Source organism: Girardinichthys multiradiatus, chromosome 10 (genome assembly GCF_021462225.1).
Source record: "Girardinichthys multiradiatus isolate DD_20200921_A chromosome 10, DD_fGirMul_XY1, whole genome shotgun sequence".
In the NCBI taxonomy this organism is placed as follows: domain Eukaryota; kingdom Metazoa; phylum Chordata; class Actinopteri; order Cyprinodontiformes; family Goodeidae; genus Girardinichthys; species Girardinichthys multiradiatus.
The window spans coordinates 36,261,586-36,274,292 of NC_061803.1; the positions used below are offsets into that span (position 1 = coordinate 36,261,586).

The 12,707-nt window shown below is 42.2% G+C and overlaps 1 protein-coding gene across 6 annotated transcripts; it reads right to left on the reverse strand.

The window, feature by feature from the left end:
• Window positions 1-3,963: 3,963 nt before the first annotated feature.
• On the reverse strand, window positions 3,964-11,420 carry acbd4 (acyl-CoA binding domain containing 4). 6 transcript variants are annotated; one of them, XM_047378075.1, is made up of 13 exons: window positions 11,260-11,420; window positions 10,926-11,040; window positions 10,021-10,141; window positions 9,814-9,852; window positions 9,109-9,193; window positions 7,830-7,950; window positions 7,340-7,498; window positions 6,584-6,681; window positions 6,296-6,455; window positions 4,761-4,978; window positions 4,606-4,656; window positions 4,462-4,501; window positions 4,213-4,334 (listed from the first exon to the last, which is right to left on the reverse strand). In XM_047378075.1, coding segments are annotated over exons 2-13 (1,185 nt in total). In that variant the 5' UTR covers window positions 11,017-11,040; window positions 11,260-11,420; the 3' UTR covers window positions 4,213-4,332. The 6 variants fall into 6 exon arrangements, with proteins under 6 accessions (XP_047234029.1, XP_047234027.1, XP_047234028.1 ...); XM_047378073.1 differs by lacking the exon at window positions 4,462-4,501 and having other exon boundaries at window positions 3,964-4,334; window positions 6,296-6,440; XM_047378071.1 differs by lacking the exon at window positions 4,462-4,501 and having other exon boundaries at window positions 3,964-4,334.
• Between the last annotated feature and the right edge of the window lie 1,287 nt (window positions 11,421-12,707).

The window sequence follows — 12,707 nt, forward strand, 5'->3', positions numbered from 1 at the left end:
CAGTTACAAGACATTCAAAGCGCTGTACATGAGGAAGAACAATTACAATACAATCACAAAGAAAATAAACACAGAAAAATAAATCAAATGACACTTATAATCCTTGGGAATAATAATAATTAATAATCCTTCCAAGTTTACTGGTAGAAATTGGTTCCAACCCACTCTTAATAATAAAGCATCTTATGCTAAAAGAAGATGATAATATTGATAGTCTCATCAATCCACTGAATTCTAACTAGGGAAGCTGAGTCACTGGTACAAAACAGCTTTAATCCACATTTTCAGTTGCTAATAATATATTGCTTTTACTGGTACTGAAGTTGAATTAAGTAATAACAGTCCACTGTAGTCTAATTAAGAAAGCTGGGTCATTGGTGTAAGAGCAGCTATAGTCCAAATTAGTAATAATTGTTGGTTTTCGTTGGTAATCCTTCTGATAAAACTAAACATTAATGAAAAAGTAATGAAATACTAATAATAATTAGCTTTTGCTGGTAATCCTTCTGAGAAATCTGAAAATCTATGAAAAGTAATGAAATCACAGATTTAGGTCAAGTAAGATAGGAGGAAAAAAATCATATTTCAGACTATTCTTAGCAGAATGGAGTCTGAAATAGTACAAAAAACCTCAGTAGGGGTAAGCAACACACACATAAGTAAAGATTCAGCAAGGGTACGGTGGAATCATGAGGGTGCGAATATATAAGTCTGAGTGTGTTTGCAAGAATTAGACTGTCAACACTGATAGAAGCACCATTGTCTTTTAGAAGAGAGGTGGACGTTTTATCAGTCGGCCGCATGGTTCTATCAACACACAGCTGGCAGGGGAGTGCTGGGGAAGAGCGTCGTGTTTATATAACATCCAGGAGATATTTTGTTGATAGTGTGGAAATATAAATGTCTTATCATTAGTAGCTAAAGCTAAGATATATTTGGGATTTGCTGCTTATAGATTGATTATTATTAGGAGTTTTTAGTTATGCTTTTGAGAGTTAGAAAAATCCTTAAACAGTAGCTTCTAATGTGGTCACACAATGAGTGTTTATTATTCAAGGTTAAAGCTTGTAGGTGTTTTCTGTCTGTATCGTGAGAAGCTGGCAGTGGATTAGGGAGGCATGGTACTCCTCTCAATGAAGATTCCTGAAGACGTGTGGGAAACAATTCTTTAATTAAATGATTAAATGTATCTCTGTTTCTTTGATACTGTTGCCGGGGAGACATCCACAGACAGAATGATTGTGTATGTGTACTGCATAGCAGCGTGGGGTATAAAATGTAATGTGGCGCAACCCCAGTGAGACAACACACAGACGTTTCCAGGTACCAGTGTAAGTGTGTGTCTCCTCTCTGAATTCAGATTGGTTTTAATAAACTTGTGGAAACGTACAACTGATCTCTGACTGAGGATTGTCCTTTGGGGTGTCAAATAAAAAGAGTCGGGGAGAAGTGAGGAGTAATGTAAGAGTTAACTGACGGCCAGTAAAGTTTTCCTACCTCAACAATAGCCAGTTAGCAGAAGTTGCCATGGCCACATTGGGGCGCCAGATTTAGAAAAACAATAAATGTTGTGGTTCAGGCAGTTGTGAATTTCCAACTACCTTAAGAGTTTTACTAGTATGTCTCAATTGCAAATCCATATAGCCAAATTTCTGGTACTTTCCACAAATCTCCAGTGTACAACTTCTCCAAGATTATATCCTTTAACCTCTGAGTCCAGCCGCTGCCAGGCTGCGATTCTGTTCAAGAATCGTGTCCACCTTGCGATTCTGCTCTCTTAACATTTCAGTCTGAGTGTTGATCGCTCTACAGACTCCATCCAACATCGCAGGCAGCTTTGGAATGCTTTGAACAGCTGCCCACATTTTGCGAATCACTCGATAAGCCAGGTAACCACCAACTCCAAAAAAGCAGAAATCCTGTTATCAAAAGTTCAAATATGTACACATCTTCTACCTTGACCGATATCGTAGTCAGACAATCTTCCACTGCTGCCAAAAATCCATTGTATCCAGAGAAGAATATCCCGTCTGGACAAGAGTGTCTGCTTTACCCTGTTTATCGGTTGAAAAAAAAATTTGATCAATTACGTTGAGAGTCCAGCTGACCAAATCCATCATTTAAAAGTTTGGAGGATATGCAAAGCGAGGCTCTGAGAAAAATACAGACAAAAAGCAGAAGCAGGGATCAGCAGGGAGGGAGAGAAAACGTGTGTGTCTTCCACCAAGAGCAAGAGGGGAGAGAAGCAAAGCAAGAGCATTGAGGCTCCAGCATAGCAGGACAGTTCAGAAACTAATTAGAATGAGGGGAAAAAAAGCTAAATTTATGTTTTACTGCCTATTGGTAGCGCATCTGATCTTTGTGTGCTCGTGAATTTTTGCACCCGTAAATGGTTCTGGATGACGGCTTCATAACAGACAGCCGTTCCTCCCTCTTCCCGGTACTGGGTACCGGCGCAGGATCTTTTAATGGTACACAGTACCAGACTGTACCGGCTCACTTTCACCTCTGCTGGTGTGACAAGGAACTGTTTGGCTGGGTGGTATAGGTTTGGATACAGAGAAAGGCTGGGAGTCCTTCACTATGAAGTCCACAAGAGCTTCGGGGTCGTCATCGGGGTCGTCACATGAAGCAAGCTCCGGCCCACTGCTTCACCATAACCATCCTGTCGAGTTTGAAGCCTCGGTGTTAGGCGTAACATCAAGATGAGTGTGTAAAAGAAGATGGCTTCATCAAAAATACATGAAGTGGACTATGAAAATCACGTTTAAAGATGAATGGACCGAAGCATATGGTCTCTTAGAGCACAACAGTGAGCATACGAGTGTTCACTGTACAGAATAGAGTGGATTTTGGGAAAACACAAAAAGCCTTTCACTGACTGGGAAATGAGTGCATGGAAGCTGCGGCAGAAACATTTTAAGATGGAAAAGAAGGACAACAACTTAAGGAAAAGGTGAAGCAAATTGCCCTGCTTGTCACAAGCACAACGAGGAGAGCAGAATTATACCAAGTTGCACAGACCCAGCTCAACTGAGCCATTCAAAATGTGTTTAATATTGGTACTGAAATTGGATTGCTATTTTCTGTTCAGTAGATGATTTCCTGGGCATATGAATAATTGATCCGTAGATTAAAAAAAAGACTCTTTAATTAAATGTTGAATAAAGATAAAATATTTTTGTCTCTTGATTTAAAATGTTCGGACCCCAAAGGATGAGGGAGGGTGTGGACCTCCTGCTATTTTAACTGGGGACCCGTTTTATTTGGCTGTTTGGATTTGCCTTTGAGAAGCACCAGTGAGACTCTCAAGGCTGATGGAAAATTAAGAGTCAGCCTAACCCAAATAATTATTGTTTTTCTGAATCTTGCTCCCCTGCACAGCCTTGATGGCTGGCTATCTTCAACTTCTCCTGGAAGTTATGTAAACATGACGCTCTGCTCCCTCCCTTCCCTGAGGACACCTGTGGACCTGCTCAGAACTTTGTGGCCGGTTGATGAACATTCCAACGAACCATCAAGGACAATGGCCTCTGTGACAGTGCTTCATGGACTTACTTGCACACACTCACTCGCACACACACACATGCTCAAGATAAACATATGCACCCCCTCACACCACCTTCACCGTTCCCAGCATGAAGTTTTGTAAACTTGTTGCTTCTTTGTGCTGAGGTTTTTTACAATCTCAAACTGTATCCTGCTAAGGATAAAGTGTGAAATATGATTTTTTTTCCCTCTACTTACCTAATGTGGCCTCTTTTCTCATCTAGCAAGGGCAGCGCCTGTGAGTGGGCAGCAAAGCCTCGGTGACCCGTCCCCCCCTTGTCTTGTGTCATGATGTATGTTTGGATGGATTGTACTGGAATTCTAATTTCCCCTCGGGGATCAATAAAGTATCTTTGAATTGAATTGAATTGAATTTTAGAGCAATCAGAAGTGCAAGAAAGAAAAGATGTTGGATAATAATGGGAAAGTCATTTATTTAAACTCCCTTTAAAAACTTAATCCACTTTAATTATAAGTTACACCTCTTTTATTCCACTTTAATAAGCTACACCAGGCCTAAAACAGAGTCTGTAGATTAGATCAAATTTCCTCTTTAGCGTTATTGACGGGAACTTAAAATCAGACACTCCACCACTGAATGTGGGGATTAACAACAACTCCTTCCTGTGTCCATCAGGTGGCGCTACCAGCGATCCTCATGAAGATGTGCGGCTTCTCTGGTGGGCCTTCCTCAGGAGGTAGACCAGACCTTGTGTGACAAACGGCCACAGCATGAAAAGAACGACTGTCTGACACGACACATCAAACGGCCACCATGTCTCCTCCTAGAAGAACACAAATGATGCAGAAACACATAAAATGCATATTTATTGCTTGGCATTAATCTGCCAATCATGGAACAGGTCTGTCGGAAGTTTCCAGTTTGTTTAGTAGGTCAGTTTGTTTTGATACAGGCAGCAGAACAGTAGTACTGTTCCCCCAGCTGGGTTCCCTACAGGGCAAATTCAAGACAAAAGGAAACCTTCAGAAATAGGTTTCATGGTCCAAAAACAGGTTGCATCTTCTATCAGAACAGTAGGAGAGAAGGTTCCTCACCTGCTGTGAAGCTGCAGCTGTACACTGCAGACATGGTCTCCAGTCTGAGCCCTGCGTGGGTCACATACACAAACCAGCAGTCACTTCAGAGCACTAGAAACATGTCAACAGGCAGTCAACACATCAAGCTAGATGAAATGGAAATAAAAGCTTACATGAGTGGCAGCAAGCCTCTCCACCGCCTCCAGTCTGTCCATGACACTCCTCATGTCCTCTCTTAGCCTCCGTAGAGCCAGGATTATCTGTTGCTGCAGGTGTGTCTCGTGCATCCTCTCTGCTCCACCTTCTGAGCCATCACCACCTCCTCGACCTGCTCCTCCGCCGCCTGCACCACCTGGGGCTACCCGCCTCGGGCTTCCCTGTGGAATGCCACCTATGGATCATATAAGGTTGGCTGAATGCTAATATAACAACCAGACAAAACTGTGCACACAGTAAATCCAACAACACATCTTCACAAGCAGCAGCTCCCTGAGCTACGCTGCTGCTCTGTCAACAGAAAGGCTGGAGAACCTCAGGAAACAGATGAAATCACGAGGAAAGGACGTGATGTGGAAATATTGAAGCAATATTGCAAGACATCAGCCAAGATGGGGAGGTTTAGACTCAAATGGGTCTTGCCAACATCCCTCAGCACACCACCAGATTAGTTAGAAAGTTCCTGAAGGACAACAAAGTCCATGTTCTGGAGGGACCATCACAAAAGTCCCGATCTCCAGAGGAAAGTATTCTTTTTAATGATTTTTATGTTTTTAATATATTGATATGTGTTTTTTGGGATTAAAGTAAAAATCCAAACATCTCACAGATCCAGAATGAAACCAACATTAGGTTAGTTGAGAGTAGTGAAAATGAATAACTGGCTTCACCAACTACCTAATCTCTGTAGATCTCAGTACATTTAGGGTTGTGATTGTAAGGCTCGGGGGGTCTGAATACTTTGTAAGACTGTATGCAGTGTGCTCCTGCGTCAGGACCAAGTCCGTTAGATCTCACTACAGTGTCACCGTCTCGTTTCCTGACACTCCTAATCTGGAGGTTCAGTCTGTGTGTGACCCAGGTGGTCCAATTATTCTTAGCTGAATGCTGGAGGAACTCCAAGCGTTCAGCATGCCGAGTGGAGGGAATCTTCATCAGAGCTCTTTGTGCTCTGATGAAGAGTTATTGGGTGATTACGGTAGCAGCTGGAGCACCTTGGGGCTTAAACATCTGACCAAACATAATGACAACTGACTGTGAAAACAAATCATTCGAGAACATTATTAAATGAATCAGACAAACAACGACTTCTCACTTGTCTGCATCAGATTCATCTTTAACCCACATTTGTTGACAACCCTCTCTTTGAGCTTTAGCATCTTGGTCACCAAGAAATACATAAGATGTGGGCATTAAAGTCATTGAATGTTCTTCCAACTGGCCAAGTCTATGTTGGGATGCAGAATCTGAAAGCATTACAGCCTCCCAAACACTGTATCCCAGCAGTCCTTTAATGCTGCTGACTCTGAAGCTGCAATTATGCAGTTCCATATATGGTGTAGCTCTAGTCTGATTATTGCTAATAACTTCTTCAGTTGTGTTACATGGAGTGTATTTATTTATATTTCTGAAAGACTTTTTTGACTCCTCTTCATTATTGAGTTTATCAGATGTATATTGGTGAAAAACAATTCAAACAGCTACAACTTACGTTCTCTCCAGCTGTGGTAGGAACCTTCCCGCCCACCTTCCCGGCCTCTCCTAGGGGGATCCTGACACTTCCCATCCTCTGCTCCCTCCCCACCTTGACCAGCTCCGAGCTGTCTTCCCTCCAGGCGAGCTTCCAGGTGAGTCCCCTGACCAGGAGATGACTGTGGGTAAATGGTGCTGCTGTAAAAGTCATTCGACTTGAAAACTAGAATCTGTGATGAGCAGATTTATAAAATTTACATTAAGGATACTGTTGCATCTTTGTACTGGTTTCTTTTCCCAATCATACCTTGATGTTGCTCAGCTGCTCCACTGAGTCCACAGAGTCACAGAAGATTTCACTCTCCGAGTCACTGGTCAAGGACAAACCCTCAGACATCCCAGAGTCTGCAGCAATACATAGTTAAATAACACATATTGGTGTTGGTTAACGGGATGGTCAAAAATAAAGGACACGAGGCCTTTGCCAAACGGGACGAAGAAGAAAGCTTCTTCTCTCTGTAAAGAATATGGTGGGAACTTCTGAGGTTTGCAAAGTGGCATCTGAACAAAACACAAAACATCTGGAACAAAATTCCTTTAACAAACCAAAGTGGACATGCCTAGTCATAGATCACAGAGCCATGTGTGGGGAAAAAAACAAAGCATCAGCACAAACCAACTGTGAAACACGGCAGTGGCAGAGGGAGGATTTTGTTCTGCTGCCAACAGATGAATGGTCTGAAGTTTTCACTTTAGCTTTCAGTTTGGTTTAGTTTTTGTTAAATAGATTAAATGACTAACATACGTCCTGTGTTGCTCATGTGAGGCTTGATTAATTAGATTAAACATTTCTTCTATTAATGACTGATTTAATGTGAACAAGGGTGTTTCCACAACAAATGTCAACACAAGCAGTCTTCATAGGAAATGTGAGATTTCCTGAAGCTGGTTGAGTCTTACTGAGCAGGTGTCGCCATTAATGTATGCGCTGAAAGCTGTTAGGACACAAACAGAGACATGAGAACTGGAGAAGACTTGACATCAAGCTCCAGACCTGCTGTACCTTTAGGAACATTGTTGGTAGGAGGCAGGTGTTCATCATCAGGCATGTTCAGCTCCATGGCTGGATCAGAGCTCTCTAAACTCTCCTGAGATGTCTCCTGCTCCTCACCTTCAATCTTCATGTATGTTGAGCTGTCCACCTGCTGGCTGCCTTTAGGACCTGCAGTAGGATGTAAACATTCGGAAAACAATAGAAGATAGAAAGCTGGTTAGAGTCCTACTTGAAGATGGATCACATTTTCAGCCTTTTTTACTAGCAGAATGAATGTGAAAGAGACTGGATCAGTCTAAATGCTGCTTCCTGTACCAAACATGTCAATTCATCTCAGCAAGTATCAACAAGCACTGAGCAATGAGGTCTTAAATGGAACAACTGTCTGAGGGACGTCATTCCTGCTTTATTGTGGCAACACTTTGGTGAGTTTAGGTCCAAACAAGTATCTCAACAGAACACAGATAACCCTGAGCTGAAAGAGCAGGTACCAACCCACCTTTAATGAGGTTGAACAGTGATGCTGGGGGCAGGGGCATGTCATCAATAACCCTGTAGAGAGGCTCAAAGTGGTGGAAGAATGGTACTGTTGTTTCATCCATGGGCATGGTGTGGATGACCTGCACAGATCCAGGAGACTCTCAGATCTTTAATCAGCAGCGCCCAGACAGACTGGCTTCTAATAAAGCTCTGCCTATTTGTGGTTGACTTCTGATCAAATCTAGTCATCCATTTAAAACAAATAAACTCAAACTGGTTGCTTCAGAACTGAAACCAACTCAAAACAGAATGAAAGGAAATGTGAACAGTCACCTCGCTAAAGAAAACACCATCTGCAGGAAACTGGAGGAATTGTAGTGTTTAATGGAGAACAAAACCAGTCTAAGTTGGTGATGATGAGTTCAGAGGAGACTGCTTCATCAACCACCATTCATCAGCAGCTGATAGAGCAACGTAGAAAAGGCATCCAGCAACGCAGCTCTGGATTAGAACCTGGTTCAGATGCAGGAAATCACAGCAGACACACAGCAGAAAAAGAAACAGGGCCCAGCTGCAACTCAGTCTGACCTCAATACAGTAACCAAACATGTGTCAAGGACCCGGTTACTGTTGGACCCCCTCACAGCTCTTCAACACTAAAAGGAGAACGGAAACCCCATAATGCTAGCATTCACCAGTTATGCAAACCTCTTGAGCTAAAGTGTTTACCAAACAGGGTAATTCCTAGTTGATAGTAAGCTGGACATCCAGAAACACCAAGCATGTGTGAAGTGGAACAGAACAGGAAGATCTCAGCCCGTTTCTATTGTTATCTTGCAGAAAGACCATTAAAGAAGAACAGAAGATGGAGGAGCTATGAAGTCTTCAGAGACTTTTAGTCATGTCTAAAACTGTAACAATTCCAAATGATTATAATGTGGCTTTACATGTAGTGGCTGGCCAGTATCAGCTGACCAATAAATAACGACCCTTCTTAAATGTTTGGCCATCGGCTGCACCGGAGTTCGAGAATGCAGCCCTGCTGTTATCTTCAGTACTGAAGAAGTGCTCTTCTTCAGAGGCAGAGCTGATCTGACATTACATGTCTTCTCTACCGGAGAAACAAGCTGCTGCTGCCAGCTTCTCTAAGCCTATTTGATGTTCAAGGATGTGGGCCAACAAGCCCTTTCCAGATAAGCAGCAACAATTGCGTCACCAGATCCATTTCTGAATATTCTGCCTCGGTTGTTGGCCCAGAGCCCACCTAAAACATGAAAAGGAAAAAAGGCTAACTGTACCTCTTGTGCTACTTTCTTCATCTCTTCCACATATGCTGCCATGGCACTCTCCCGACTCATCTCCCCAAGTCGGCTCCACGCATCCCTAAAAGTTTAAGAAAGACTGGAGCTTAATTCCTCCATCAGGTTGGAGAATTAGGAATTTCTCAAAGCCGACACATTGGATAGATTCAGTTGGCTGAGAAGGTGTTGATGAACCCAAAGGACCCAGGAAAAGCAATCCGTTTAAAGTATGCCCCCTCCACTGGTGCCTTAATAATGAGCATGTCCTCATGTTCATGTATGAATGTAAACATTTACATTTCTAACAGAATCAGTCATGTTCTTAGAAAATTAGCTGCAAACTTGGAACCGTTCTCTCTTAAAGCTGCAGCTCAGTGCATGGAAGTAGTAGTTTGTTCTGTGGAGTGTTGGTGTTCCTGGCTTCAGGTCAGCAATATCTAAAGAGCTCAACAAAAACATTTCGCTCCACAGAAGAAGGATCTGACCTGCAATCTGGACTGTGAAGCAGGATCAGTGCTTCTTCAAGGTAACTCCAGTCTCAGTTCAGGAGTTTCAGCATCATGAAGCTGGTGCACTTCTTACCCATGGTTACTGATGCTAGAAATCCAATGCTTTATATTCACATCATCTGTATTATTGTTTTATAACATGTTTTAACTAGGACACTTAGAATATATGTATCTGATGGAGTTCCATGTTTACCTTTGAGGACCATTTATTGCAAAGATGATTCCAAACAACCTGGATTGTTGCACAGAGACAATACAATTATTCATGAATCATGACTTGAAATATAGAACCTCCACCAAATATTGGATCAAAGCAGTCCCGATTTACTCTATAGACGAGAGAGGCTGTTGATTAGGCTGCAAGGCCGTAACATTACTGCTGTCCAAACAACATACTGACCACTTGTAGCGGCCCACTGGGTCCCAGAAGCCAGGCCGAGGCACCACACATGGTCCACACACTGCCTGCTTGTATAGACTGTAAAAACGTAGCATCACCTCATAAGAAGGTCTGTAGGAACCTGCCAGAAAAAAAAGATTCATCATATAAAACAATTTGATAGAAAAGAAGGAGAAAAAAAAAATGGATCCAAATTGACTCTAGTTTAAAAACAATGCAGACAAAACCAGGTTATTATGGTAACATTTTTCTATCCAGGCAAACCCAGCTTGGTATCAAGTTACTGACTTTGCAGCAATCCCTCATTCTGCACAGACATGTGGTGACCACAGACTCCTTTTAACAGAAGAAACCTCCAGCAGAAACAAGCTTAGTAGAAATGTGTATTGCTCATAGAAATATGAACAACCCAGAAGTCCATCTCAGAATCTACAGGCCTCAGTGAGCATTTTAAGGTTCACTGGAGAACCATTAGAGGACTAAAGTTGTGGAAATCTCTCCTTTCTGTAGAGAACATGTCCGCACAGATTAGGCTGCCTGGAAATAAAAGAGCAAAAAGACACATCTTCATACAAGTATGTGCCGACTATAACACAGTATGTATTAACAGTACAAACCGGATCAGCAGGCATTGTAACACGGTTTTCATTTGGAATTTCTGTTTTATCCACAATAACATCCATGCCCTAGATATGCTTTAACATAATCATCATTATGGTTTTTAGTTTGATTTCTGAACAGCATCTCTAGAACTTACAGCTGTTATTATATCCGGCTTCACCTTTTTATTCATATCTCCAAATATGACCCAGGACTGCATCATCTGATAAGGTTGAACTCTTGAAACTAAGATACAGGCAAACCTCTGAGCAGGGCAGCAGGGCAGCAGGGAAGGGAAACCGTACCGTTTTTGGGGAGATTGTGAATCATATCCACTGCTGCCTGGAAACGCCTCTGATGGTCCACCGCAGGCTCTGCCATGGCCAAGATTGGCATGATCCCAGCTCAAGCTAACAGAACCTGAGGGGAGGGGAGGACAGACAGTCAGGAGAGCAGCAATCTGCCATACCTGATATAGTGCAGGAACTAGTTTCATCTGCAGATCTTAATGGTAGTATCTGAGCACCTCTGAGCAGATAGACCCTTCAGCTTGGACAACTTTAACTGAGATCATTCAGCTCAGACTCTTCCTGTCCAGCCTAGTGTAGTTTATTGCCGTTAGCTGGAAATGCGACCCACCTCTGTGACTCTCCCTCCGGTCTCATTCCCTCCGCCAGCAGCCGCCCAGACACACAGATGTCTGAAGTTTAGAGGAGCTCCAGGATTCCAACCTTTGTCCTGGAGACAGATCTGCTATGACCACACACTTCCGTAGCGTGTCACGTGACACGCCACCAAACGGCCACGTGGTTATTTAAAGCTGCACTGCAGAAAATGGGGCCATAATTAGGGCTAAATGTGAAGGTAGCTCTTCTTTCTCTCCGATTCTCTCCATACGTTGGCCATGTCCAACATTAATGTTGTAAAGGAAAACTAGAACAAGAGCAAACAGAAGAGCTCCCTGAAGGGAAGTCCCATTCTTAAGTGGATATTTGAACCATTTATTAATGAATGCCCAATGGTTAACAATTGTAAACAGGAGCCATTCATCCAGTTATTTTGTTCTTTACTTGGTTCATATTAAAACAAATGGGGTGCCGTTTGAAAAGTTACACAGATTGACAGCAATATTTACATTTTTTTTAGCCTTTCATAAGAAAAAAATGGTTGTTTTTTTCATATTTTGACCATGTCATTCATACATATTATATATTATATGTATATATATTATAAATGTCACATTTCCAAACAAAATATTAATTCAGCAAGTTAAATATTTAGTTTACAAACTAAATATTTAATTTGCAAGCTAAATATTTAGTTAGCAAGCTAACTATTTAGCTTGCAAATTAAATAGTTAGCAGGCTAATTATTTAGCTTGCAAATTAAATATTTAGTTCTGAACTAAATATTTCGTTTTTCACTTTACTTACTTGTAAACTAAATATTTAGCTCTAATCCCTAACAGTCCCTGTCATCTCCAGCTCCCAATCACCACCCCCTCCCCTTATTGTTTGGTTCCTGCCAAAACAGCAGACACGCACTCACTTAAACGTTCTTGTGATGTTCCAAAGCAGCACTCCCAGCACACCTCATGTCAGAAGGGTTGCCTCCAACGGCCTTTTGGATTATCTCCCCAGACAACACAATCTACATAACGAAAGTCGCTCAAGATTCCACTAGATCTACAGTGAGGATGCACACCTTTGGCATCCATCCATCCATCCATCCATCCATCCACTCTACAGAGCTATCAAGTGGCAGATAAAAATCACTGAGAAAATCTGATCCCAACTTAACCCTAACCATTGCCACTATATTCCTTACACTAGCCTAAACCTAAATTTAATTTATACTATAGTTCTACCCTTAACCCTAAAAATGTGGGTCCACAGCAGTAGGACCAGGCTTTAGTATTTAAAAGATCAATGGTGTGAACCAATATAGCACCTTTCCAGTCATACCAACCACTCAACACACTCACACACATTCATGCACTGACACACAGATCGGTAGGCAGCTTGTTAAGTGCCTTGCCCAGGGGCACATTGACATTGACATGTGGCAGGAGGAAGCTGGAATCGAAC

What these genes read in the sequence shown, in the direction of transcription:
- acbd4 (XM_047378071.1), bottom strand. Translation starts at nt 11,016, where the DNA reads ATGCCAATCTTGGCCATGGCAGAGCCTGCGGTGGACCATCAGAGGCGT. An exon ending in ACTGTTCAACCTCATTAAAG is followed by an intron (nt 7,499 to 7,829) that starts GTGGGTTGGTAC and finishes ATCCTACTGCAG; the next exon opens with GTCCTAAAGGCAGCCAGCAG. An exon ending in TACCAACAATGTTCCTAAAG is followed by an intron (nt 6,682 to 7,339) that starts GTACAGCAGGTC and finishes GTATTGCTGCAG; the next exon opens with ACTCTGGGATGTCTGAGGGT.